Source organism: Phoxinus phoxinus, assembly GCF_949152265.1.
Source record: "Phoxinus phoxinus genome assembly, chromosome: 2".
NCBI lineage: Eukaryota > Metazoa > Chordata > Actinopteri > Cypriniformes > Leuciscidae > Phoxinus > Phoxinus phoxinus.
The window spans coordinates 44,717,366-44,745,267 of NC_136877.1; the positions used below are offsets into that span (position 1 = coordinate 44,717,366).

General features: G+C 37.3%; 4 protein-coding genes and 1 gene segment (V, D, J or C); 1 reads left to right on the forward strand and 4 right to left on the reverse strand.

Annotated features, from left to right (window-relative positions):
• Positions 1-178: 178 nt before the first annotated feature.
• On the reverse strand, positions 179-4,895 carry LOC306988738 (uncharacterized protein). Its single transcript, XM_079593886.1, has 6 exons — positions 2,911-4,895; positions 2,459-2,809; positions 2,042-2,377; positions 1,337-1,450; positions 1,162-1,214; positions 179-1,050 (listed from the first exon to the last, which is right to left on the reverse strand). The coding sequence occupies exons 1-6, from the start codon at positions 2,993-2,995 to the stop codon at positions 937-939; spliced, it is 1,053 nt and encodes a 350-aa protein (XP_079450012.1). The 5' UTR covers positions 2,996-4,895; the 3' UTR covers positions 179-936.
• Positions 4,683-7,176, reverse strand: nitr4a (novel immune-type receptor 4a). Its single transcript, XM_079593755.1, has 6 exons — positions 7,031-7,176; positions 6,565-6,915; positions 6,114-6,467; positions 5,542-5,652; positions 5,192-5,241; positions 4,683-5,106 (listed from the first exon to the last, which is right to left on the reverse strand). The coding sequence occupies exons 1-6, from the start codon at positions 7,077-7,079 to the stop codon at positions 4,987-4,989; spliced, it is 1,035 nt and encodes a 344-aa protein (XP_079449881.1). The 5' UTR covers positions 7,080-7,176; the 3' UTR covers positions 4,683-4,986.
• A 695-nt stretch (positions 7,177-7,871) lies between these two features.
• LOC306987965 (uncharacterized protein) lies at positions 7,872-16,643 on the reverse strand (the record flags this gene model as incomplete). The annotated part of the gene is made up of 7 exons (XM_079592614.1): positions 7,872-8,315; positions 13,089-13,117; positions 13,690-13,809; positions 13,984-14,319; positions 14,420-14,767; positions 15,356-15,429; positions 16,621-16,643. The coding sequence occupies 7 exons, from the start codon at positions 16,641-16,643 to the stop codon at positions 8,187-8,189; spliced, it is 1,059 nt and encodes a 352-aa protein (XP_079448740.1). The 3' UTR covers positions 7,872-8,186.
• Positions 16,644-21,010: 4,367 nt separating this feature from the next.
• LOC306994457 (GTPase IMAP family member 8-like) lies at positions 21,011-25,979 on the forward strand. 2 transcript variants are annotated; one of them, XM_079604971.1, is made up of 5 exons: positions 21,011-21,204; positions 21,387-22,076; positions 22,294-23,058; positions 23,144-23,281; positions 23,499-25,979. In XM_079604971.1, the coding sequence occupies exons 1-5, from the start codon at positions 21,195-21,197 to the stop codon at positions 23,645-23,647; spliced, it is 1,752 nt and encodes a 583-aa protein (XP_079461097.1). In that variant the 5' UTR covers positions 21,011-21,194; the 3' UTR covers positions 23,648-25,979. The 2 variants fall into 2 exon arrangements, with proteins under 2 accessions (XP_079461097.1, XP_079461098.1); XM_079604972.1 differs by having other exon boundaries at positions 22,297-23,058; positions 23,499-23,975.
• LOC306994458 (immunoglobulin kappa chain variable 6-17-like) lies at positions 25,521-27,892 on the reverse strand. The segment is given in 6 exons: positions 27,304-27,892; positions 26,842-27,192; positions 26,645-26,719; positions 26,003-26,056; positions 25,810-25,841; positions 25,521-25,655 (listed from the first exon to the last, which is right to left on the reverse strand).
• Between the last annotated feature and the right edge of the window lie 10 nt (positions 27,893-27,902).

The following is a 27,902-nucleotide window of genomic DNA, read 5'->3' on the forward strand; positions in this document are numbered from 1 at the left end:
CACAGAGGCTTTCATTGGCCGATGTGGATACATTTAGATTTAAATTCTAAGAGACAAGATGCAGAAAGTCCAGGAAACCTATTATATGGACAAAGGCATCCAGCTATCACTGTAAAGCTGAATAAAAAGCAGAAACGTTTTTACTGATGAAACGTGAAGACAATAAACACACGATTGCGACAATAGATGGTTTATGTGTGTATTTCAAGACATCATATTTTCATAACAATAAAGTACATGCATTATACAGTGGCAGCCTTTATTACAGTATAGAAACTATAAAATAGTATATTTTCTGTCTTATTCTGTGATAAAAAAAAATAAATAAAAAATTTTTTTCACATTGTATAAGTGTTTGTAGAACATAAACCAATCATAAAATTGTCATGAGTGGTTATTGTTCAGCAGTGTGTTTGATTTCTTAGCCAATTAAAAGAAAGAGAAAACCTGTCAATTAGACAAAGGTCAGAAAAAAACCTGGCATTACTCTTGACATTTCTGTCCCCCTCACTTCTGAAATGATGGCGACCCCCCTAGACTTGAGTAGGTGTTAAATAGGCCAACGTTACTGCTGCCAGTCTCATGTGTGTCGAATGAAAGAGGGCTGAATGAAACTCTTCTACAGTGTGTGTAGTTTGGTCTGTAGATTAGATCTTACCACAGCACAGGGGTGTAACTGGGCTAACTATCAGACCTTGTGGTTTGTGGTGCATCTTATCTAATGTTAATCAAAAACCAAAGTTTGTTATTCTGGAAAAATAAGACATTTTATTCACACACTAAATTAATACACATTAAGAAAGAGCTCTATGCATGGCTGTGGTCATTTAAATTGCATGATTATTTCAAAACATAAAATATGACATTCAGAGTGGCTCTGGTAAGCAAACAATATGAGCAATTACAAAGACAGTACAGTTACAGTACATAATCGTTTCATTTCAGCCCAGAGTATTCTGTGTGCCATTGCCTCTCCACTCTCTGCTGTCTTGAACTTTGTGAATTTGTGAATTTTACGGCAGCATAATTCACATCAGAGGTACTGTGGTACTAAAAAAAAAGATATATATTAATAAACATTTCCATGAAGTTATGTATACATCACCTACATACTTGACTTTTAGATACGCATATCATTTTGTCTGTCCATGTAACACAAACCTGTGGCCTTGACTCTACGTTATCTGTAGCGTGAACTTGCTGAGATGCGTTGCCTGTTAAAAGATGAAATATTAGATGAGTTTTAGTACTTCAAAATGGCATTGTTAAAGGGAATAATACAAAATACCACATATTTTGCACTCTTATATGATATTTTAGTCAAGTCAATGGTTACCTTTTGTCTTTGTCATGCAAAGTAGGACATTAGTGATGCAGCTTATGACCAGCAATGCTGCAAGGCCAATGAGAACGTAGAACAGCAAGTGCTGGCCTTTATGTCCATCTGAAACTATAAAATAACTGAATTATGTCCTGGAACTATAGTAGTGGTCAAAAGTGATGCCAGAAAATAGACATCTAAACCCTGTATTCAAATATTATTAAACATTTGTTAATGGTTTTTGCATAGCAAAAAATAAACACATTGCATAGTTGTGCTTGTAGTCAATTGTTTTATTTGTGACGAAGCAATTAAACATGGCCAGACCTTTTTGTTTTTTTTGGGGGGGTTTTTCCCCCTTTGCACAATAAAACCTGTAGCTGCAGTTTACTCCTTTTTGACAAATAATGTAGTCCTTAACCAAGTTTGGTTTTGGTTTTCCCTCATATTTATATTTTTTTGTTGTTTAAATCACTTTTGGCCACTACTTTATGTATAACAATATGAAGCATGCAAATAAATTTGCATCAATAGAAATTCAGTATTCTATATCAACAATAACCCCTGTTTAAATTGCTATATGCAAAGTACTCTGTGTTGTATTATACAGTGTTTTTGGTCATAAATAGACAGTTTTTGTTTAGGCATTACACTAGAAGCACCCTGCAATGCCTGAAAACCCCTAAGATGTATGCGATTTCTTGTACTTAACGCACTTACCGTCAATATCCAGATTAATCCCATGTCCAAACAAAATCTCCCCACATGTAACCACAGCACAGTAGTAAGTCCCAGGGTTTGTGTTTCTCACAGAGAGATTGTAGACACAGCTCCTTGAAGGAGAATCAGTCACAGAGCTGTTTTTACAACTTTCTTGAGTGTAAATGATTCCTGGACTAGATTTTCCTGAACCGGGTCTGAACCAGTAGACCCTGTGTTCGCCTCCACAACTCTGTTGTTCATTTTGGATTGTACACCGCAGAGTCACGTTTCCATCTGATGATGTTATTCCAGTTCGCTGTTCCTGCAGAATATGAATCCGGTTGGATTTAGAACCTATCGAAGGAATATAATGAATTTAAGGCTGTAAAATGTGATTAATGTCAGAAAGGGTTAGTCTAAATGTGAACCGCTCACCTCTAAGCACCAGATCAGTTCCAGCTCCAAAGTAGACAATGTTAGTAAAGGCACCCGCACAATAATATGTGGCTGAATCGGATTGTACCGTTCTTTCAATAGTTAGATTAAAGCTGCCAAGCTCTGAATCCACTTTAAAGCGCTTTGTCTTTTCAAACTCATCCTGAAGTACACTGTCTTGAGACCAGTGATATGAAGAGGCTACAAGAGCGGGTTTTTCTCCCAGAGGCTGTTTGAACCACATGACTCTATTCATTTGGTCTTTTGGGTGAAAGCAGTGAAATGTCACATCATCACCCACTTGAAATGTTACATCCCCCATCTGCAAAATACTTCCAGAATATTGCATTGCTGTAAAATATTTAATTGCAGTTATTACAGAAATGCGTCACGACACAATGAAAAGTGAAGAAAGCTCAAGAAACACATTACTGTTGTAAATTTGTACTTACATGGTTTATAAAAGAGAACACATACAATGAAGAGAATGACACACATTTTCACATATGATCTCCAGGGCACAAACTTAAGGTTCATTCTCTGTAACTTTCCCTCTGCTTCGAGTCAAAGCCCCGTGACCCGATTCCATTGGCTCTCTGAGCTAACAAGTCATTTCCTTGTTCGACTTACTTTTAACACTGATGTGCTACATTGATATAATGTCAATTATCTGTTCTGATATTTATTTAACATGATTAAAACTGACTAGAAATGAAGTTAAACACGTTTGGAATAACTAACATTGTGCAATACGCTCAATACACCGATAAGCTGTCAAACAATGGAAACTTTATATTTATAACACATGTCAGAGTAGGGCCAATAGCTGACATATGTGTACTCAAGCAAAGAAACATAAAATCAGTTTAATCTTGAAATATTGTGATGAATAGGTTACATTCTACTTAGTATACAAGTGAAAAGGGTAAAATGTCAGTGATACAACAAACAACAAAAAAGGTCTGTATGTAATTTCTTGGTTGAATCTGCATGGCTTTTGGTAGTGGTTCAAGAACTGGACTATTAACCCACAATTTTAAACCCTGAAAGAGACTATCTATTATAAACATATAATGAGTTATGAACACAAAACTTCTGTGTTCAAATGAATGAAAATGAAGGCATGTGGGAGATTATATATACTGTAAATCTATAACATGACGAATGAATATTGTACAAGCACATGTTGTAAATCAAGGTAAATCTGTTTTTGTATTTTTGTGATCCCTCACTGCCATCAACTGGTAGCTTGTAATAGTTTTCTACACTGTTGTCACGTGACCTCATCATGTTTCATGTTTAAAATCACTGTAGGCCGGTTTCACAGACGAGGCTTAAGTCTAGTCCCAGACTAAAATGCATGTTTGAGCTGTTTTAACTGAAATCAACTTGCACTGATATATCTTAAAATAGGTCAGTGCCATTGTTTTGTCTCAAGATTAATGTTTTTTTAAGGCACATTTATAAAAGCTACTTAAATGTCCTTAATTGAACTAAGGCCTAAGACTGGCTTAAGCCTTATCTGTGAAACCGGGCCTATGACATATTGACAATACTTTTGCATTATTATAAATTATGTATAATTGTTGCATATCATTATTTTTGATGTGCCCTCGCCCCTCCCTCTTGCAGCGACTTCTCTTCTCTAATGGCGTGTTCTACGGTGCGAGGGGCGGGACAAACCTGTCACTCACATGAGATCAACTGTACTCAATACAGTATGTCACATTACAGGTTATTTAAATGCTGACTCATGTTGGATTTAATTCTTATCACATCATGATGAGTAAAGTAGGATGTCGCCTCTGCCTTGCTTAGTTGGCAAAACTTAATATTCAACAATATTATTGATTTGACTGCACTGACACTATTAAAGAGAACTGAACTGAGATGGACGATGAAATCACTGTTTTCTCCAGACACAAAAACATGAAAATGAACTAATTTAATAACTGATTATCTTTACACTGAACTGACTTTAGCTGAACTTTTGAGACTTCTTTTTCTGTTATCACTGTAAAGCTGCTGTGGATCAATCTGTATTAAGCGCTAAATAAATAAAAGTGACTTGACTTGACTTGAATGATATGTTAAATATCATAGTTGAAATGTCCTGTAATTCACTGGAAACGGAAGGTCACATCGAGTGCATTGCATTGTGAGATAAGCATATACTGTAGTGTTGGGGATGAATAACCAAATTAGAGAAGGTTGACCTAAATCTAATTAGCCAAAGTGGAGAGGTTTATTCAAGTTGATGAACACACTACTTTCACATCTTGTTACACCCTTACAGGATGTGGTTATGCTTTTATATAATCTCGCACGCTGTTTCCCTTACACATCAATGTGAATGTTAACACTCACTCACGTTTCTTGAAAAAACATGTTTAACACGTAGCAGAATAAGCAGAGATGCACCAAGTGCACATGAAGTTTTAACATTAGAGACACAAATATGGAAAAAAAATTAACTGGAGTTTGTGTTAAATATTATGGTGCGATTCGACATTCAGCAGCGATAGATTTCAGATATTATCGCGCAACATTGGTCTAGAGTACAGCGTCTCCTCTACGGTCCTCTTTCTCTGACCTCTTTTTGTGGAAAGGTTCAGGGCAGCGTAGTTAACGTCATCAGTGTTGCGGTACTAGAAGAAAGAATAAGGAGACTTTTTTCAGCACTCTTTTCAATCGCTCGAGTTAACTGTTATTCACACATATGATTCTCCTAACCTCAACTCTGGTTGTATTGTCATTAGTCTGGATTTGTTGAGCCGTTCTCACTGTAAGAAGTCAAATAAAGCATTACGAAAAGAGTTATTCTATTATATAAACACATACTTTCTAATATTACACTCTAAAAAATGCTGGGTTGTTTCAACTTGATTTTGGGTAAAATATGGACAAACCCAGCCGTTGGGTTGAATTTTTAAATTACATTTTTAACCCAACGTTTAGTTTTGTCCATATTTTACCCAAAATTGGGTTGAAACAACCCAGCATTTTTTTTTGAGTGTAGGATTATTAATAATAATAATGTACTTAAACTGAAATGATATCTCTAAATTTAATAAATAACTTACCTTTTCTTCTCATTGGTAAGCAGAGCAACAGATTGAAGGTCAGGCTGATTGCACACACCACTGCTAGGCCAATTAAAATAAAATACTGCAGACTCTCATTATTAAAATCATCTGAAACACAATAAACATTGTGCAAGTTTACAAATCTACTAGTGTTTCAATCAAATTAAGTTAAATCCCCATGCATGAGTATATGAAGAGCACAGCCTAAGCATTCATGTTATACATAAATTATACATATGATATCTCTGTCTGTTTATCTATCTAGATAGAAATTGGGTTGTTGAACCCAATTTTGGGTCAAATATGGACAAACCCAAACGTTGAATTAAAAATGCAATTTAAAAATGTAACCCAACGGCTGTCTGGTTGTAACATGACAGCATTTGTTTGGAGTCTGTCTATCTATCTATCCATCCATCCATCCATCCATCCATATTTTTAAGCATGTGTACATCTTATCTAATTGAAACTTGGAATTATGTACTACAAATATTGCTCTTATGATAAATGGCTTGCGATGTTCATACTCTCTCGAAAGTCGCTTTGAATAAAAAAAATAATGCAATTACCTTCAATGACCAGCGTTGTGCCGTTTCCAAATAAAACTTGATCACAAGTTACCACAGCGCAATAGTACAACCCAGCATCAGAGAGACCCACATTCATCTTGGGGAGGTTGTAGAGACAGCTCTGTGCATTAGAAGTGGAGGCTGCCAAGTTCTTTCCACAACCGTTGTCCGTGTCTCCGTGCGTGTAAACCATTCCTGGATGGATTGTGTCTGAACCCTGTCTGAACCAGTAGACTAGTTGTACTCCTTTATCACACATTTTCACTTGCACTGAGCACTGCAGAGTCACATTGCTTCCTGGCTTGATAACACCAAGCTCAGGCTGTTGTATAACAGCAGATTTTAGGTCTGCACCTATAAGAGAGAGGGGGGGGGGGGGGGGGACAATTAACATTGAAAATAAATGGAATCACCCATCTTTATTTTTTTAAAAAAGTTTTACAATCCTCACCTTTAACCAACAGAATAGTTCCAGTCCCGAAGGAAACAACATTGGCAAAGGCAGCGGCACAGAAGTACGTGCCTGAATCAGATTTCAAAGTCCTCGGGATGGTTAAGTTAAAACTATCAGCTGTTCGCACTGCATGAAATCGTTGAGTTTCTTCAAAGTCTGAAGGAAATTCATTCGGTTGAGAGTGGTGATATGAAGACACTACTAGGACAGGTTTCTCTCCAAGAACCTGTTTATACCATAAAGCTCGGTGCAACTGATCATCTAAAATAAGACAAGATAACAACACGCTGTCCCCCTCTTGAGCGGTTAAAACCTGGTCCACGTGAGCAACACTGCAATTATATTCGCCTGTTGGGGAAATAAATAAGACGGCGTTTAAATGTTTAGTTAAAGAATTATCAAATAGGTTGTATATTGTGATTTAAAAAAAGAAAGAATGATAAAAATGATATTTTGTACTTACAGACTTCATGAAGAAAGAGAAAAAGTATCATGTAGATGCTGCTATCCATTTTATGTTCTTCCTGGGTCTTTTGCACTTCTGTCTAAATGTGGTACTCGGTCTATGTATCAATATGCTTTCTGAGGGTTTCGTCATGTGACTCTACTGGCTCTTTGCATGCACATTTCACTGCCCGTTTCCTGAAGTCAGCTGCTAAGTACAGTATGTAAGCAAATGCAACTAGCAGACATCTAATCTTGTCAACGGGCCAGATTAATGCATTTTAGAGAGATGCTTAGGGTGGCGACATGCTAAAAACTTAATAAATACTTGTTGCAAAACTTAATGATAGATCAACTATAAAACAAAATTAATGAAATATTGTGGGACACGTACATCGTATGTGATACAAAAACATCAGAGCAGTCTGGAGGAGGAAGAAAGAAAATACTTAATTTGAAGAAGATTTTAGTTGTGTAAGGAGTATAAGTTCACCAATGTAAGCCATTGCCTATTGCTAACACATGTTTTTACTGTATAAGAGTATATCTATGTGTATGTGTGTGTGTGTGTACTAGTGATATCTGACTGCCATCACCTGGATGTGATTAGTAGTACATTTCTGTATGTTTCCATAACGCTGTAACAGTGATTCAGATAAATACATACCATCTACTATATCTATATTTTCCATGTTTGGGTCATTTTGGGGTTAATTTGTAATAATACAGATATATTTTTTTATCTGCCTGTCTATTGATGCCAAGCAATTTGCTTTGAATTTTTTTTCCCCTCATTTGCAAAATGTCACCCCTCTCCATGGTGCTGAATTTAATGGTAAATTATTGTAAACACACAATTTATGGATTTTTTCACATTTTAATGTGTAAATTTAAACATAGTAATGACACGCTGAATTACATGGCGGCAAAAAAATGCTATTATAAAATGAAAGTCCTATAAAACAACATTTTAAGACAACAACATAAAAGAATATCTATAAAAGACGGTAACAGTAGCCTCTTCCTCATCACTTTGTCGATCAAAATACAAAACTGTATTGCTCATATTATTTGTGATCACATGAAACCATTTACAGACAAACAAAAGTCTAAAAGTCGATCTTATTCACACAGTTACCAACATGACAAGCATTGAGAATGAGGAAATCCTTGATTTACACTTCCTGCTTGCGAACTGATGCATAGACCACAGAATTGACCTCTTTGTGGCCTTTTATTTTACGTGTAGGCTGGACTGAAGAAAACTTCAGCGATGCATAATTTTCAGAGTCTATGTCAGCAGTCTGATGAGGGAATATCATTTTCACAATATCAGTAATGTTACAGTATCAGTGGTGTAAAGTATCTGAGTAAATGTAATTAGTAAGTATCTTTTTGGCTACTTTCTAGCTTTACTGAGTAACAAAGATATTTGCACTACATTTTTTAGTATATGAGTAGATGTACTCTTTACTCCAATACATTTTGCATGGCACCTAACTTTTTCTGCAGCAGTTTATTTCTGCTACAAAAGAAGTGATATCGCCATCTACAGGGCACAGAAGGTACTATATCTTATGCGTTTTGCCCTTACTCACCCAAAAAACTTGTCAATAAATGTACTTTATGTGAAAGCGAGTGCATTAGCAGGTAGTTGCTGAACCGCAGTTGTTTCACATATAAGCTATGAAATAACATACTTGCATGTTCAGTGCAAGTAGCCTTTGACTATTTAATTTTAGGAACACTCCACTTTTTTTGGAAATAGGCTCATTTTCCAACTCCCCTATAGTTAAACAGTTGAGTTTTACCGTTTTCGAATCCATTCAGCCGATCTCCGGGTCTGGGCACTTTTAGCATAGCTTAGCATAGATCATTAAATCTGATTAGACCGTTAGCATCTCTCAAAAAAAAAAATTACCAAAGAGTTTTGATATTTTTCCTATTTAAAACTTGACTTCCTTGTAGTTACATTGTGTACTAAGACCGACAGAAAATGAAAAGTTGTGATTTTCTAGGCCAATATAGGAACTATACTCTCATTCCTGCAATAATCAAGAAACTGCTGCCGTACCAGGAGCGCAATGATATTACAAACTTAGTCCCGGTCACGTTGGAAGTTACAGAGCTGGGGACTATTTTCAGGCACTGCGTAATATCATTGCGCTGCTGGTACGGCAGCAGTTCCCTGATTATTACGCAGGAATGAGAGTATAGTTCCTAGTCATATTGACCTATACAATCGCAACTTTTCATTTAATGACGGTCTTAGAAAACGATGTAACTACAGAAGAGTCAAGTTTTAAACAGGAAAAATACTGAAACTCTTTGGTAATTTTTTTTTTGGAGAGATGCTAACTGTCTAATCAGATTCAATTATCTATGCTAAGCTATGCTAAAAGTGCTACCGCCAGTCCCGGAGATTGGCTGAATGGATTCGAAAACGGTAAAACTCAACTGTTTAACTCTGGGGGAGTTGGAAAATTAGCCTATTTCCAAAAAAAGTGGAGTGTTCCTTTAACATTCTTTCATTTATCCATTATATTGAAGAGACCTTTTTGAAGGATACTGGTTTACCTATTCCCTTTTTGAGCACTTGAACTTAACTGAGTCTTGAGTGTTTGTAGATGTTTTAGGAGTCGACCTTGATTTACAGTGTTGTACAGTAGCGTCGCTACAAGTAGTGACGCTACTAGTTTAACTAACTTACATTTCTCAGTAGCGTGTGATAGCGAAGCTCTTTTTTGTTCAAGTAGTGCAGTAGCGTCCACACTACACACAAGCTACATTTTCCCAAGCATTTCTAAAGTTCAAGCTCAAATCAGACATACAACTGCTAAGTATCACTGATCCTGAATCAGTAAGTGACGATGACTTCATGTTTTTTCTGGCGGTTGGCAACCATAGCCATAGGACCATAGACATGTATAGAAAGGCTAGATAGCTTACCGGCGCTGAGAGCCAATGGGACCCGACGACATCACACGGCGGCCATCTTAGGACAGGACCGCTCGTCCAGTTATAACATTAAAGTCTATGGTGCATGTAGTGCTGAAATAACTATATTTTGCTCAATTTTCGAGAAGCATCCAGCTGCAGCCCCGCAGACTCACTTCTTGCTAGACACCAGTGGCTGGACACCAGTGGATGGACAGCAGACGTCATTTCCTTTTCAAATTGACGTCATTTCCGTATCGTCATTCACTTTTCAAATTTGACGCGCCATGCAGATGTCAGCGGTAAGAAAAAATAATAAACTGTCAATGATTTATAGGTCATGTCAGAATTCAAATGCACAAACTAGCTATTTAAAAAAAATCGTCTTGTTTTCAAGGTACTATGTCGTGTTTTTTAAATTTCAAATTTTGAACTGTTCAGGTTTTATTTTCTCTTGAAATAGGGACTTCCCCCACAACCTTCACGGGCCTGACTGTGGCATCTTCATTCTGATGGTCAGATTGTGTAATTTCCAATAAATATAGCAAAACCATGAAGTGTTCATTTGATCTGGATTGTTTGGTAAATTGTCTGATCATGTAAATTAATCTATGTATATTTTAAAAAACAGAAGTGGTTACATTTACAAAAAAAAAAAGAAAAAATTGAATATCCAAATGGGCAAGGCAAAAAACTGTGGTCAATTAACATGTACAAGTATGTTGTATTGACAAAACGTTATAGTCCATTGATCTAGGCTGAATTTAAGTCACAAAGAATAGTGATATGATCTGAACAATATATATTTCCGAGGTGGTTCTTGTGTATGCAGTTTGCATGAATTATTGATGTTATAATATTAAGTATATTATTAAGAATTGTTTTATGTAAAGACATATGATAAAGATCATATTTCAATTTGCACACAGCTTTTATATTATATATTTTAAGTCATAAAAGTAAAATGACAATATGGAAAATACGTGTGCAAAAGCCTGCAAAGAATGCTGTCTATCCACTGGTGAAAACAGAAAATAAATATCTCTATCCATAGGTGAAAATATAAAATGAATATATGTCAATCCAGAGGTGAAAATAGGAAATAAAATTGTGAAAACGGAAATGACGGAGAAAATGGAAATGACGTAGGCTGTCTATCCACTGGTGTCTAGCCGGAGGTGAGTCTGCGGGGCTGCAGCTGGATGCTATTGCAATTTTCAACCGATTTTCAAACGGCTTGGTGTGTCATAAACGTCAGGGATGCGGCTATTTAACTGCATACTTGTGAAAAATTATAGCCACGATGCCAAAACATCGGTATCAGCACAAATCATAGCCACGTTAATAAGGTTTGTAATAAACCAAACCATTTGTAAATCCGTCAAGAATTCAGCAAGGTACGAGCATTTTAGTTGGCGTATGTCACTCACCTTCCGTCCACAGCAGCAGGGAGCAGCAACGCAGTCTCCTGACCTAAGATGGCCGCCAAGTGACGACACAGCTGACTCCGCCTTGAGCCATCTAGCCTTTCTATACATGTCTATGCATAGGACCATATTTTATTCCCGCGATGCGGAAAACACGGACAGAATCACAGAATCCATTCCAGAATGAACGCGCGGTTTCATTTACCTCACACTCAAACACTCACTGAGGCATGTATGACGCTCGCGATGTTTTCAGCCTATATGAGGACATTCATGCATGAACTTTATCTACACAGCCGCTCTGAGAGTCACTTCAGCAGCATTTTAGCTTTATTTGAGAAAAACTATCGTCAAATCATAAACAAACGCAGAGAAGAGACTCAAAGGTCTACACGGCAACCCGTCAAAATAAAAGGTTGGTTTAAACTTTGAAGAAAGTTTTGCTTAAATCATTACATTTTAAATCATTGGTTATTACAATGAAATTAAACCATAAAAATGGAATCACGAAAAGAAAAACAAAAAGAAAAGTTAATTTTTTTTTTTAAATCATAGCGCCCTAAATTTTATTTATTTTAATATTTTAATCTATGATTTTAATAGGTGATTGTTAAATTGTATACGTTTCATGGTTTCAATTAATTAGACATGCATTTTGATTACTAAAATTTTATTTAACCATTACAATGGGAGTCCAAAAATATTCAAACGGAAAAAAAAACAGAATACAGGGGGAAAAAAAGAAAAGAATTTGGAATGTGAAAAAAATAAATTAAAAAATCATAGGGCTCTACAACCAGCTTTTAGGTGCATTACCGCCACATTCTGCTCCGTGCCAATCTCAATCCTTGGGCTGACCCGTGAGCAATTTGCTTAATGGAAAGATGCACACACTCTCGACACCTGGTTTTGTTATAGTTTTATATAGTTATGTTTTTTGTTTTTGTTTTTGGTTTGGAACAGTTTGTGAATAAACAATTGAACTGATAAATTATGCCTGTCTATCTGTTTGACTGACATGATGTTTAAAAATTATAAAAATGAATAAAAAAAAATAGCTTAGATGTAGCTACTTTTGCCATATTACTGTAGCTTAGCTTGCTACATTTCCCAGGGAGGTAGCTTCAGTGTAGTCAAGCTGAATTTAATGTAGAGTAACTGCTAGCTTAGCTCACTACATTTAGCTTGCCCAACACTGTTGATTTATTGCAATATTGAGGTGTTCCGTTTTATTTAGATTTTTAGAAAACAAACATTGTTGCTCTCCTCACAAATCAACTGTTTCTTGTCTTTCACTGGCATGTCTTTTAGGTGTTGAGGATTGATGCATCTTTGAGCCTACAGTATATTCAGTACAAGTAAATACTTAAGTACTGTTAAAATCAGATACTCTAAGACGTATTAAAATTGGTGACTTATACCTTGTAATGGAGTAATTTTCGGTGTACGGTATTCTGTACTTTTAATCAAGTATGGTTTTGAGGTACTCTTTCCACCTCTGTATGGTTATGTGTTATACATATATTCTGGATGATTCATAAATATCTTAAATGCAAACCATGTGCAGCAAAATTAGACTTTGGAATGGTAAAGTACATTATTAAATATTAGTATAAACCACTCATTAATGTTCATACATTTTTATTTGAGTGGCACAGCTTACCCACTCTCCCCAATAGCTGTGTATAATGTAAAAAATATAAAGCAACTCACCTGGGCTGTAGATTGAACCTCGCCAACACCTTAAAACGTATCATAGAAATTAGAACAGTTACATCAAATCATTTTGGAAAATTTATACACCACAATTCAAAAATTTGGCCCAGTAAGATATTTTTTAAATAACTTAATATTTTCATTCAGCAACAATGCAAACGTGATAGTAAAGACATTTATAATGTTAATCAAGAATCCTGAAAAACATTATCACTATTTCAACATTGACAATCAACAAGCTGTTTTCAACATTCATAATATTAAGAACTTTTTCTTGAGCAGCAAATCAGCATATTATAATGATTTATGAAGGATCATGTGACACTGAAGACTGGAGTAATGATGCTGAAAATTCAGATTTACCATCAAAGGAATAAATGACATTTTAGATATATATTAAAATAGAAAACAATTTCTTTAAATTTACATAATATTTCACATTACTGTTTTACCGCCTGCATGCGCACAAGAGACTACATTCAAAAACAATAACAACATTAAAAACATCATAATTGTTTGAATGGTAGTGTATTTGTTAGCCTTTTTTTTTTGAGAGATTGTAATTTTGAAATGTGAGATGAGTAAAAAAGGGTCTTACTTCTGTGTGCAGCTCTTCTCCATAACAGCACCATTATTATATTCACTATTACTGACATCACTAATACAGCGGAGAGCAGTGCGATGATGATGATATAGAACGTTGTTTTATGAGAAACAACTGGAAAAAAATGTTTAAGAAACAAGATGTAATTTTATTATCTAAATCTGATCTAAAATGTCTCTTTTTCTATTAAGGAATTCTCTGAAAACTAAGTACTGATGTAAGAAATATGTTGGCAAAATATGGAAAAAAAAGATATTACGGATATGTGAGAAATAAAAAAAGTGTTACCATCAGCTGTCAGTTTAGTTCCATTTCCAATGAATAGCTTTCCACATGTGACCACACTGCAAAAGTAAGTTTCATCACTGGCGAGGCTTTTTGGGACTTTGTGCACGCAGTTCTGTGCAGTCGATCCAGACACAGAGATCTTCTCACACTGATCTGTCCTGTCTCCTTCACTGTAAATGAATCCTGAATGAGACTCCCTCGGTTCGTATTTAAGCCAGTAGACGCTTTGCTCTCCTGAGCAAGTCTCACCAAAGATTGAGCAATGAAGAGTCACAGAGTCTCCTTCATGATGCGAGTCCAAAACTGGATGCTGGATGACTTTAATTGGCTTTGCATCTCAAAAATAAATTTAAAATTCTTTAGTATTTGCAGTAATAATTATAAAACAAACGTAGAATTTCCAAATTTGGCTACATTCTCACATGTTTCCACTCACCATTAACTGTTAGATAAGATCCCCCTCCAAAGTACATCGTTTCATACAACTGCACACCACAATGGTAATAGGCGGCATCTCTGGATGTAATCTTGGTGAAAATCAACGCCGATTTATTGTCATCGACTTTGACTTCAAGCCGTGATTCGTTGACGAATTCTTCTTGAAGTTTTATCTTCTTGTAATATGTGGAAACTATAGGGATTAACTTTTGCCCTGGGATTTGTTTGAGCCAAACCCAGGTCACAACCGGATCGGCAGTGGTGTTGCATTCCAGGATGACCGAGCCACCGGCTGGTGCTGTGACTGAGACGTTGGGCTGGAAAACACTGGGTGTCATAGACACACCTGATATAAGAGAAGTCCTGATGAGTCCAGGGAAATTATATCTCAATAATTTCCGGAAAAAAAGAGGAGTACAGTTAACTTGTTGATGAATAGATAGCGCCGTATAAATAAAAGTGACTTGACGGAAGCACGAAATACTCTATCATTCTCAAATCATGCTAGAAAAAAGGGTAACACTTAGTTTAGGGTCCAATTCTCACTAATAACTTGCTCATTAGCATGCATACTAGGATATTGGCTGCTTATTAGTACTTATAAAGCACATATTAATGCATTATCCTGCATGACCATATCCCTTACCTAAACTTAACAACTACCTTACCAACTATTAATAAGCAGTAATTAGGAGTTTGTTGAGGCAAAAGTCGTTGTAAATAATAAGAATTGGACCCTATCTAAAGTGTGACCGAAAAGAATCAGCTCGAGTCCTGCTGTCATTAAAGCAAAAGACGGACCAAATATTGAGAAAATCTGGAATTCATATGTAATTGTCAATTGAACTTTTAAACTCAAATAGTTTAAAAGTTATTTTGATAATATAATGTATTTACAAAAAAATCCTGAATAAATAAATGATAGATTACTTACATGATATGTGGAACATAAGAGCGTACGCGTGCAGAGCAAACCCCTTGATAGCTGGCATGTGAGCTGTCTCCATCCTGAGAACAAAATGAGAATGTGGCATATAAACTGATAAATTTCAGTATATCGTGTATGCAAATTGCCCAAACTCCGAAAAAAGTTATCATTGGCTGAGTGGAGCTATTACAATCATATATACCTTCTCTGTCTTTCAGTTAACACCCCTTGTCCTCATTAACTTTCCCATAAGCAAGTATTTGACCTAGTGGACTTCCTGCAGTCAATATAGTTCTAGATTTATAGAAACATATAGAAACATTTCATCTGTGTATTTAACTTTTCTGTAGAAATTTATATTAAACAACAGCTCTGTGAGGCTCTATGACACCATAATATTTTTTGAAACACTATCAAATGCCATGAATGTTGTGAATATGCAACAACATGTTAAAAATATTAAGACTTTGTAAAAAGGTCAAACATCAGCAAACAGTTCTGTGTCTGTTTTGCATTTTAGCAATAAATAGCAATACATTTTATATATATATATATATATATATATATATATATATATATATATATATATATATACGTATAAACTAAGTGTACTTATGTCATTTTGAGAGTGTGTGGGTCAGTTTACTTTTGTTACAGTAAGTTGTGTTGAGGGTCTGTGGAAGCTTTTGTGGTTGTTTGTGAATTTGGCAACAGGTTGGTAAAAGATTCCCACCAGTAATGTGTAACCAGTAACCAAGGATAAAGTAACCAGTTCCTGGAACAACATTCCAATCAACCAATCAGATTTGAGAGACAAGTTTACAGTTTATGTCACATTTAGGCTTACAACCAGGGTTAGGTGCTTCTACATCAGTGTTATCCACCTATCATTTCCCTCTGATAGGGTTAGGGTTTAGGGCTAGGGATAGGGTTAGGACTAAATTTTCAGACAGGAATGTTTTTCCTATAACCAGTATTAGGGGTAATGCAATTCAAGAATTTCAAGTTACGTAATCAGATTACTTTTTCAAGGAGCTAGTAAAGTAACATTACTTTTAAATTTACAACAAAATATCTGAGTAACTTTTTCAAAGAATTTTAAGTTGTCATTGTGTGAGCAGTGTAAAAATGATGGTTATTAAGTATTCCTCAAAATTAATAAAAACAGAATATTATGCAAAAAAATGATGCAATAATTAAATGTGTTAAATTACACAAACATACTTAAAGTATTTAATCTCACATCATTAACCAATGACTTTGCTACTGACCTTTGATGATCCAATTCAACCATACAAATAAGTAAAAATGACTTTAGATAAACATCACGTTTGTCTTTTATTTGATTGTTTTTATTGCTGAAGATTGACTGATTCGATTTAGAAAAGACAAGAGTTCAACACTGAAACATTTGCAATCAATGCATCGATCCAGTTTGACTTTCTTGTCAATACAGCATTCATTTTTGACATCATAAAAACAAACTATTTTAGAACTATAATGGAATGTAAGCAATAAGTCGGGCATTTACTGAGAGGGGTACTTCTATTAAAAGCTTTTGCAGCTTGTTTCGACCAAAGTGCATGTCTCAGCAGTTTTCTCCAACACCAGTGTGGGTGCGTTTATCTTAAAAGGTCACTGGTGGCACAAGAACAAACACACATAAAAGAAATCAGGTCAGCACAACACATCCTGAAACAGAAACAAGTTAGGATCTGCTATTGCTTTAGTGCAAAGACCACGACATTAGACCAATGCAAGCTTAACACTTTGCAACTGACCGCAAAAAAGCATATGGCTATTTTGAATGAGAGAAAGTAATGTGGGTTGGTTATCGCACATCAAAACACGCAGATAAACAGATAAGTGTGTGTGTGTGTGTGTGTGTGTGTGTGTGTGTGTGGGTGTGTGTGTGTGTGTGTGTGTGTGTGTGTGTGTGTGTGTGTGTGTGTGTGTGTGTGTGTGTGTGTGTGTGTGTGTGTGTGTGTGTGTGTGTGTTGGGGCAGAGCAGACTGCTACTAACCACGGCCATCGGTGGCGGATAATGGACAACCTTTCAGATATTAAGGTAAGCTACGAAATAAGCTGGGGGCTCCGTGTGGTGGTCCCCAGTTACGGAGGTCTATCAGGTATGGAGGGACTAGATAAGTGGCATCACTCTGCTGCAAAAAATCCATTTATGCCAATGATACTCCTCAACATGGCGATTGCAGTCCGCCATCAACTAAGACTGCTGCCTCCACTCTGTGGGTCGTCTTCCGTGAGCATTTCGTCTCCACAAGACAAAGTTGGGGACACGCGAGAGGCAGGCTCAACAGACCGTCCATCTTGTTGTCTAGAGTTCATCTCCTGGCACTGGAAACTGGATTCTGAAGTGAAGCTGTGGAGATCCAGCGCTACAAGCACCCCTCTCTTCACATTAAATCCACTCTCTGCATATGCTATCACTTCACCGTACAAGCCCTTCGGAGACAGGGTAAATGTGACGGAGGCAGGTCTTGGATCAGACTGGCAGCCTCTAGCCTGAGCCCTGCCCGGAGGCAGCACAAGCGTGAAGGTTGTTGTGTGGACGGTTTGGAACAGCGTCCAGCTTCGGCAGCTTCTTGTGCGACTGAGCAGCCCTCATTAGGGTCTGCACTGCTCACCCCCTGCCGTGGGGAGGGTCTAGAAAAGGTGACCCAAACACTGCCTATTCCCTACACTCCTGGGTGGCCCACCGCTGTCGCCAAGGTGAAAATATAGGCTACATGGAACACACTTCTTTGCGCAGGCGCACTGCCCTGGTTGCGAGCGAGCTTAACAAGTACAACATTGACATCGCAGCTTTGAGTGAGACCCGGCTCGCAGGAGAGGCCTCGCTAATAGAAGTCGGGCAATGATAAACCTTCCAGAAGATCACCCGAGCAATGCTTGTTGCGGAGTGGTGGACAGATCATCGGCTTATCAGATCCAAGATACACCCAAAGGTCCGACCTCAACACACTAGGCACCAACCCTCAAGACGGCTCAACTTCCGAGCCCTAATATCCCCTCACATCACTGCATCATACCATCACTGCTTGTCTGATAACCTTCCCTCCGCTCTCATTCATCCCCTACACAATACAGCGGAAAGCGCATGGGCTAACCTTAGCTCGGCTATACAACAAGCCGCAACTGACACAATTGGTTTCACTTCTAAACGTCAACAGGACTGGTTTGACGAAAATAGCACCCCCAAAATACTCAATCTTCTGGAGGAGAAGTCTAAAGCCTTCACTGCCCACCTCTCCAATCCATAATCTCCCTCTCTGCGCTCACACTGGAGTAATATCTGTGCTGAAGTGCAACGCCGGCTTTGCATAATGGACAATGACTGGTGGCTTAGGAAAGCCCATGAAATCCAAGGCTATGCGGACACCAACAACTCTCAAGCTTTCTACGATGCAATAGATTCACTATATGGACCACAAAAAGGCAGAATCACCCCTACAGACGGCACAAGGACAAACCAGGAATAATTGAGCGTTGGGCTGACCATTTTAACACCCTCCTCAATCAAAACTATCCGACTGACCCCACTGTCCTGCTGCGCCTCCCAAAGCTCCCACCTGTGCATGAGCTTGAAGAACATCACAGAAAGGATCCTTCCTGAGTCACAGTGCGGCTTCAGGAAGGATCGGTCCACCACCAACCAATTGCAGGAGAATGCCAGAGAACAGAGCAAAGACCTGTTCATTGCCTTCATCGACCTGGCAAAGGCTTTTGACACCATTGACCGCCAAATCCTTTGGGTCATTCTGGAGAAGTTTGGGGTGCCACCAAGGTTTCTGGACATCCTTCAACAGTTTCACGTTGGGATGCAGGCTTGTGTGGTTGTGGGTACATCTCAATCCCCCTCCTTTCCTGTGCAGGTAGGAGTGAAACAGGGGTGTGTACTGGCTCCAGTGATCTTCAACCTCTTCCCGGCAACAGTCTTCTCCTCTCCCGCAACTCCCTCAGTCCCAACAAGGGTATCGTCTGGACGGGAACCTCTTTAACCTCCGCAGCCTGCAAGCCATCCACAAGACCACTACCATCACAATTCATGAACAATACGCTGATGACTGTGCCCTCTTAGCCCACAGCCCTACCGCAATGCAGCACACACTGTATGTTGTATGCGCAGTCTACCAAGCTTGTGGCCTACAAGTCAACATCCAAAAGACAGAGATCATTGCACAGACCACGGTCCCACACCCCCTGAATTCTACATCCATGGCACACCAGTAAAGGTTGTTCAGCACTTCTGCTACTTTGGAAGCATCCTTACACCCACCTGACTCATAGACAACAAGATCCAGGGCACGCATAAATCTCGAGACCTGGGGGCCAGAAGCATCGCTACAAGGACCACCTCAAGGGGATCCTGAAAAGCTGTGGTATCAATCCTGGAGTCCTGGAAACAACAGCTGCCAACCGTCAGGCATGGAGTTCTGCATGCGATCAGCGCGCCCAACACAGAACTGTGCTAAATCAGCGCAGACACCAACGCGCACAGCCACAAATACACCCATCACCCATTTTATGAATGTGTGTGTGTGTGTGTGTGTGTGTGTGTGTGTGTGTGTGTGTGTGTGTGTGTGTGTGTGTGTGTGTGTGTGTGTGTGTGTGTGTGTGTGTGTGTGTGTGTGTGTGTGTGTGTGTGTGTGTGTGTGTGCAGTTAAACCCTACATTATGAGGACAAAATAACATACTACCGATAAGTGATGTTTTTTGAAAATGGTTTAGGGGTAGGGTTAATGTAATGTGATTGAATAACCAGTTTGTACAGTATAAAAATAATTATGTCTATGGAAAGTCCCCATAAAACATGAAAACACAACATGTCTTAAAAAGATCAAATCTTTTCACTTGAAAACGAACATGCACATTTTCTCCACTAACCTGTAAAATATTCTGCACAACCTGACTAGGTTTTGACATTTGTTCTGTACATCATCTACTTCCTGTTCAACAGTAGGAGCTGCACAGCTAAAAAATGGTTGCCCAGGGGTGTTACTAAAATGACTCTAGTCCTATAGGTGGCAGTAATGCACCCTTAAGCTGTTTTAAGAAAGAAAGAAGAGTAAAAACACCAGTGGGACAGGGAGACTCAAGAGAGACATTTATATACCATTCAAAATCAAGTTGGTTCTGTGAAGAATAGTGGAGGGAATAGAAAAGAAGAAATAGTTATGGCCAGAATAAGAATAAGTCTCAGTAATTTGAATAATACCCTATGCATTTTAGGGAAACAAACAAATGTTTTTTGTGCTTATTGTAAGATTTTAAAAAACGATTTAACATGTGTTTATGATTTGCAGGTCTATTTCTATTACATTCTATTAAAAATATCCAATTACTCAACATACTCAAAATAATCGACAGATTACTCGATTACCAAAATAATCATTAGTGACAGCCCTAGATTAATAGTTACAATGACCTACAACATAAACAATTCCTTCCATGCTGAGAAGACAACTACAGTACTTGGAGATTTGATGGGGGTTGGTGGAGGAATGTTTGTATTTGACCTGTTACCTGTTACTTTTACCTGTAACTGGTTTGTCCAGTTCCCTTCTTAAAACACGTTTATCAACATCAACATGATCAAAACAGAGATAGGCCAAACATGCATCAGGTTTAGTTTCTCCTTCACATTACAGTTGAACCTTTCACAATGGAAAGAAGCCATTTTATGAAATGCAACCATTTTCATGAACACATTTTTATTAATTAGAAATCTGCAGTAAAGACACTAAAAAAGGACTGAGAGAAGAATTTATCACTGAGAAGGATTAATTGTTATTTCAAGCAATATTTTTTTTATTTGGATTTTACAATGGCAGACGGTAAGAGACATCAAATGAAGCATTTTCAAGAAAAATTGTAGAATGTGGTGTTTGATATCAAACGCTTTAAAATACTTTTCATGAAAATTAATTAAAAATGTAACTATAATGTTTAGTAGATAATTAGTTAAAATATGTATATATCAATACTTTGTCATCCTCTTCCTGCTTTTGTTTTACAGAACTGCGAGTAGTGTTATTAGGAGGACATCAGAGTGGTAAGAGTAATGTGGCACACTCCTTTTTAAATGTTAAATGTGAATCTGATCAAATCACCACACAGTGTGTGAAGATGGAAGGAAACATACATGGCAGGAAAATCATTCTTGTGGACACCCCAGGCTGGTGGAAGTGTTATAAGTTATGTGACACCCCAGAGCGCCTGAAAGCGGAGCTTCTTAGGAGCACCAGTATCTGTCCACCGGGACCTCATGTTTTCCTCTTGGTGATAGAGGTTGATTTTGCTTTCTCAGGGATGCATGAGAAAGTAGCCGAGGGTCACATGCAGTTCATTGGTAAAGACACCTGGGATCAAACCATAATAGTCTTCACAAAACTCAATAATTTGGGTGACAAAACTATAGAGCAATATGTAGAACATGAAGGGGAAAACTTGAACAAGCTTACTCAAAAATGTGGAAACAGATATGTTGGTTTTGACACTGACCTGGATCGAGATGGTTCCCAGGCGAAAGAGCTATTTGGGCAGATAGAGAAACTTGTTGCTGAAAACAATGGCCGTTTTTTTAAAGCTGATGCAAAAAGGCTGATGGATTTGGAGATTAAAATAAAAAATGTGGAAGAGAGAGCAACTGCCAGAGCACACCAAGTTTTGGAGAAGAGAAGAAAACTGGAAGAAATTAAAAGTGCAGGTCAGTCTCCAATTTTAGTTTGTTGTTATTTTACTCCGTATAACCATGAATTGTATTGCATAAAAATGATCAATTGTTGTACTAAAGTCTCTAAATGAAACAAGTGAAGTTTGTTATAAAACATTCAATTATATTTTAATAGTTTATTTATAATTATTATACATATTTCAAAATTCTATATATTTTAAATATATTATAAAATACATATTTTCAACAGAAGCAGAGCATGATGTTACACCTCTGAATATTGTGCTGCTGGGCTGGGTCCTGTCAGGCAAGACATTAGCTTGCAGTGTCATCTTGGGTGCTGACATTTCATTCGACAAGACTGTGAAGTGTGTCAGAACATGTGGAGAAGTGAATGGAAGACAGATCACTGTGGTGGACACACCAAGCTTTTGGAAATTCCTTCCGTATCAACTGAACGCAGATTCGGTGAATACTGAGATCTTGAAGGCAATGGATTCTTCCCCCCATGCAATCCTCTTGGTTATACCGGTAGACACGTCGTTTTTAAAAGAGCAGATGGAAGTCATCTTAGAAAACATGAGACCACTTGGTGAAAAGGTCTGGAGGCAAACCATGGTGCTCTTCACATGTGGAGGAAAATTGGGAAACAAACCTATTGAGTACCACATTGAAAGTGAAGGGAACGCCCTTGTGGGACTCGTCGAGATGTGCGGGAACAGATATCATGTGTTTGAGAGCATGAGAGATGATCGCACCCAAGTAAATACGTTACTGGAGAAGATTGAGGAAATGATAATGGAATGTGCTCTGCAAAGCAGTGATGAACATCAGGCGGAGAAAAAGAAGTACCAAGAAAGAGAAACCCTATCTGAGTGGCTTCGAGTTGAGGATGTCAAAAAATTACTTAATGAAGAATGGGAGAGGACTGATGCTATGATGAAAGAGATGTTGAAAACAGTGAGCTCACAAAGATTTGTCAGAAGAGGAAGAAGTTTAGATATACCTCTGAATTGTATGTGTACATTTTTGCAATCAATTTATTTTGATCTCAGTGGCATATACTCACTTTAATTGCCTCATTATGCTTTTGCTTGCAGTTAGTGGAGAAGTAATAAATACAGGATTATTTATCAACAAACACCAGCTAAAAGATGCCCTTGAGAGGGAATGGAATCGTCGGGAAGCAGTAGACAGAGCTAGGATCCAGTATAAACTAAAATGCCTGGATGCCAATGGTAAGTACAGAAAAAAATGATACGATTCACTAATTTGGAAAAGTTTGGCTGAGAGTGGCTGTCAGCTAATAAAGTTCTGTGCTGCCAACAAACAGATTGCAAATTCAACTGCCAAGTCACGTACTTAAGTTTCTTTTGAAAAACTGTAAACTTAAGTTTCTTTTGAAAAACTTTAAAAAATGTCAGGTAACCAAAGCTTTGTTTTATTTCCTTATAGCAGAGATGTCCTCATGTGCTGATGAAGAGGAGATACAGATGTCTTTGGCTAAAGTGAATGACTGGTGTAAGATGGTTCCTTTATCAGACTATGGAGGAAGTGTTTCCAGCTATGAAGAACATGACAAGACTGAACAGGATAGAGATTAATCATGAAGACAATCTGAAAATGCATGTATAAATTTAAAAGAAATTGGGTAACACTTTATATTACGACCCGCAAACAACTGCGTAAGTAAACCGAAATTACGGTGTACGTTTCTGTAATTATAGTGTACTTCCGTGTAGGTATAAGGGAACAAAAATTACGTTTTGGGTAATAAAGGGGTAACAAGCAGATATACAACCTGCAAAGAACTTCGTAAGTAAACCGAAATTACGATGTACGTTTCTGTAATTATAGTGTACCTCTGTGTAGGTATAATTGAACAATATGTTACGTTTTGGGTAATAAATGGGTACAACCAGATATACAAGCAAATTATTTATAATGTAATTATTTTAAAAAAGGTATATACAGCCCATAGAGGGTGAGATCTCACTCACAGAATGTAAATAGTGTCAACCATCTCTTATTTGGAAGCTAAGCTAACAGCTTCTTATTCTGTGGAGTAAGCTGAGTAGTAGGGGTTACCATCCTCTTTTTCCCGGACATGTCTAGCCTGCCAAAATGTCCGGGATTCGGCTTTTGCTTTCCGCAGTCTGCCTCGTTTACATGCACAACTTTTGTTTAAAATCTAACTGAATTCATTCCGATTAATGAATCTGAATGTAGTGTTTACATGAACGCTAAACAAGTGATGGGTTAATGTGTGTTTAACATTGCTAAAAAACATTGCTCGTATCTCCGTGAGAGATACGAGACTGGTGCATCTCACAGGTGCTGCTCATCAGTAATCACGCCACGGGCCTCGCGTTGTTCTCCCGCGGCCACCAGTCTCGTCCTGCTTGCAACAATAAACATAATGAATGGCGACTATAGAACCCAAAAGCCGAATCCCAGACATATTTGGCGATCTCGAAATCCCGTACAGACTTGTCACGGAGACTCACTAGTAGCCTAGCCTTGTTGTTTAACTGTGCTCTTACCGGTAGGCGTGGCTTGGGAGTGGCCTCGTAGGGCAGCGAAGAAAGTGCATTCTGGGAGTTGTTGTCTTTCATCCACATGAGCCACAAATACATTTTCTGGCTTTTCTCATTCTAGAAGGCTCCAAATTAAAAAAATATTTCACATTTCTACTACATAAATTACCCATTTTAAATACAGATTCATCTTTACAGAGGTGAAGTATCTCTTTAAGGCCCAGTTTCACAGACATTAGATTTAGGCCTTCGTTCAATTAGGACATTTAAAGGGGTGGTTGATTATGATTTCACTTTTTTAACTTATAACGAGATAACTACACATAAGCTACATAAATTCATCAACTAACCATTCAGAAATGTTGTCTACATGTTGTCACTTCTTCTTGAGTCTCTCCATCTTTGTCTCCTGTTTGAACATACAAGGATAAAAGTTTTTGAAAATTTCAGGACACAAGCTGTTGTGGCTCCGCCCCTATGCTGGGAGCAGCAGCTCATTTGCATTTAAAGCGACAGACATAAAAACTGTGCGTTTTTCACATGCTTTATTAAAATATCTGTGGGGTATTTTGAGCTAAAGCTTCACATACACACTCTAGCGACATTTATTTTAGACTTATTTTACCCTCATTATATACCATGTATGCTACCGATCGACTCGGTAACCATGTGTTAATTACCCCTAGGTTCATTTTTCCCCAGAATTGACCTTTAAAACAGATCAAACATGCAGTTTAGTCTGTGACTAGACTTGAGCCTTGTCTGTGAAACCGGGGATAAGTATTTCTACAGCACTCAAAAGTTATTCAAAGTAAAATTTGGATGAACTCCATTATACATATGTACAGTAATTGACGCTTTTGTAATATCAATATCAATACAATAATAAATGTTTATAATAAGGCGAATCATTTTGTGAAGATAAATGTCAAATCATCTGTTAAATCATGTGATCTGTCGGCTTGAAGTTCACTTCGCTGTATTCAGCCAGATCACGATGTCTGTTGTTAGATCTTCTGGCTGGAGGGACGGAGGCAAAACTCACAGCTGCATAATTCACTTCTGAATCTCCAATCTGTTAAAAAAAAAAATGCATATCTTATTTTTTTCTTTTCTGCTTGAAAAGCAAATAACATTTCCTATGTACACTGTTTTAATATTTATTGGATTAGAAGTACATTTTATAGTACAGAAGAAAATTAATGATGTATTTTTGAGAGTTAGCCTACCTCACGTGACGAAGATGCTAGATTTGTAGATGCTTCAAGATGTGTAGAAAATTATAGTTAAACTTTGACATACACATTTGTGATTGAATATTTAAAGAGTTTGTCATTTTTGTATATTCTGTAAGACTTTTTGGATCAATAGCCATTCAATAAAACTTGTAACGCTAAACTGATGGAAAGTGTGGGGTTTTACCTTGATGCCTGTTTCCCCAGCGTTTGCAGTGAACAACAACGAGTGTGACGATTACTATCACAAAAACAACATTGGAGGATATCAAGCAAAGTAACACAGGATCCCATACTTTTTGATTGTTGCTCTCTGAAATAGAGAAAAAGATCCAAAAATAATTTAATAAAGCGCATTCTGCTCATAGCAAAATTCGTCATTAAAATACTGTGAATATACATTACTAGAACTGTTATGTGTTGTGAATATACTTTTCCATGACTTGAAACTGTACACAGTGGCCCAAAAATATTTGAATACTTAAACCATATACGGTACTTAAAGATATATTATTGTATTTGCATTAGACAACAAAGTGTCAAACCAAGTGGGATTCGTTTTTAAAGATATTGCAAGCACACTTTTCAAGCAAAACATTTTCACAAAAACATTTACATTATGGTAACTTAAAGAGAACTGACTTCATATATTTACTAAAAACCATCTTGTGAATCGTTGGTGAAAATAGCTCCGAAAAATGCAGTTCTTGTTTGCAGAATCCACTTGGTTAAAGCGTGGCTTAAGGATGCAAATACTTTTTAGGACCAATGTTGTGACAGTCACCAAAGCAGGTTAACTATAAGTCATAGTAATTTAATGAATAATTACCGTTATTCTTAAAAGTGGTTTCATTCTCAACTGGTATCTCCCCACATGCCACATTGAAGTCTTTAGATTCAGTTCCTTTGAAATAGCAAATAAAAATGTTAAATAGTTAAAATAGTTTACTCAAACACAAAATCTATATATAATATCTATATACAAAAATATATATATATTAAAAAAAAATAGATATTGAATTTTACCTTTTAGCATTAGATTTGCTCCGGAGATAAATTGTATTAAATTCAAGAACACCGACCCACAATAGTATATTCCGATGTCCTCCTTGGTCATAGCTGTGATGTTCAGGTGAAAAGATCCTTTGCTTGCTGAAATATTGAATCTCCCATTTTTAAATTCATCCAAAAATTCAATATTTTTCCAATAATTGTATGATAGTGCAATAGCCCGAGGGATCTGCCCAATGCTCTGTTTATACCAAACCATTGTGTTGCCAAAGCTTTCTACCGAGAAGCATTTGATTGTAACATCATCTCCCAGCTGGAATGTTTGTAACAAGACATTTTGACCACTGTGATCAGGTCGGACTCCAGCTAAAACAGAACAGTGAGGTCAAACACTAAATATATGCATACATGGACCTGACTAATAAATACATATACATTTAGAGAGTGGAAAGAGGGGGGTAAAAAAAAGCTACTTACGAGCCCAAAAGATCAAAATGGCCCAAATGATCATGTTTGAAGCAATGGATGTGTGTAAAAACATGCTCTTTAGAAGACTTGCATGTGATGTGATTGGTCACTTTCAAACCAAGACTTGAAAGAGTGTGATTGGTTGAAATCAACCTGGCGTCTCTCACCCCACTCCCAAATTGGAGCGAAGGTGTTACTAAAGATACGAGCTGAGGATCAATGCCTTTGTCACTATATTTATTTCTCTCTGCAGAAATAATCTGGTTTTGTTGAGCTAAATTGCTCTGCTCCTGGCCAAATTTACATTGACAGATACACAGACAAATGTGAAGGTGTGTCAGTGGTAAATCTCACAGAGAGACAAATGTACTCAAAAGAGCCTTTTTAATTCCCAACAATGAATTAACTGCAGTGAAAATCCTATATCTGTTCGTCTGTCCATCCATCCATCCAACGGTGTTATATATTTTTGATCTCCTCTACCTTTAAGATAAATCAAAGACTCCACACAATGAATACAAAAAAGCACATATACAGTATGTGACACAAATCTTTTTTTGTTTGTTTGTTTTGTTTTGATGAAGTGCTGCATTGTGTGAAAACAGTTT

What these genes read in the sequence shown, in the direction of transcription:
- LOC306988738 (XM_079593886.1), bottom strand. Translation starts at nt 2,995, where the DNA reads ATGAACCTTAAGTTTGTGCCCTGGAGATCATATGTGAAAATGTGTGTC. An exon ending in TGTTCTCTTTTATAAACCAT is followed by an intron (nt 2,810 to 2,910) that starts GTAAGTACAAAT and finishes AATATTTTACAG; the next exon opens with CAATGCAATATTCTGGAAGT. An exon ending in TTGCATGACAAAGACAAAAG is followed by an intron (nt 1,215 to 1,336) that starts GTAACCATTGAC and finishes ATCTTTTAACAG; the next exon opens with GCAACGCATCTCAGCAAGTT.
- nitr4a (XM_079593755.1), bottom strand. Translation starts at nt 7,079, where the DNA reads ATGGATAGCAGCATCTACATGATACTTTTTCTCTTTCTTCATGAAGTC. An exon ending in TCTCTTTCTTCATGAAGTCT is followed by an intron (nt 6,916 to 7,030) that starts GTAAGTACAAAA and finishes TTTCCCCAACAG; the next exon opens with GCGAATATAATTGCAGTGTT. An exon ending in AACTATTCTGTTGGTTAAAG is followed by an intron (nt 6,468 to 6,564) that starts GTGAGGATTGTA and finishes TCTCTCTTATAG; the next exon opens with GTGCAGACCTAAAATCTGCT.
- LOC306994457 (XM_079604971.1), top strand. An exon ending in TTTAGATATACCTCTGAATT is followed by an intron (nt 23,059 to 23,143) that starts GTATGTGTACAT and finishes TTTTGCTTGCAG; the next exon opens with TTAGTGGAGAAGTAATAAAT. An exon ending in AAAATGCCTGGATGCCAATG is followed by an intron (nt 23,282 to 23,498) that starts GTAAGTACAGAA and finishes ATTTCCTTATAG; the next exon opens with CAGAGATGTCCTCATGTGCT.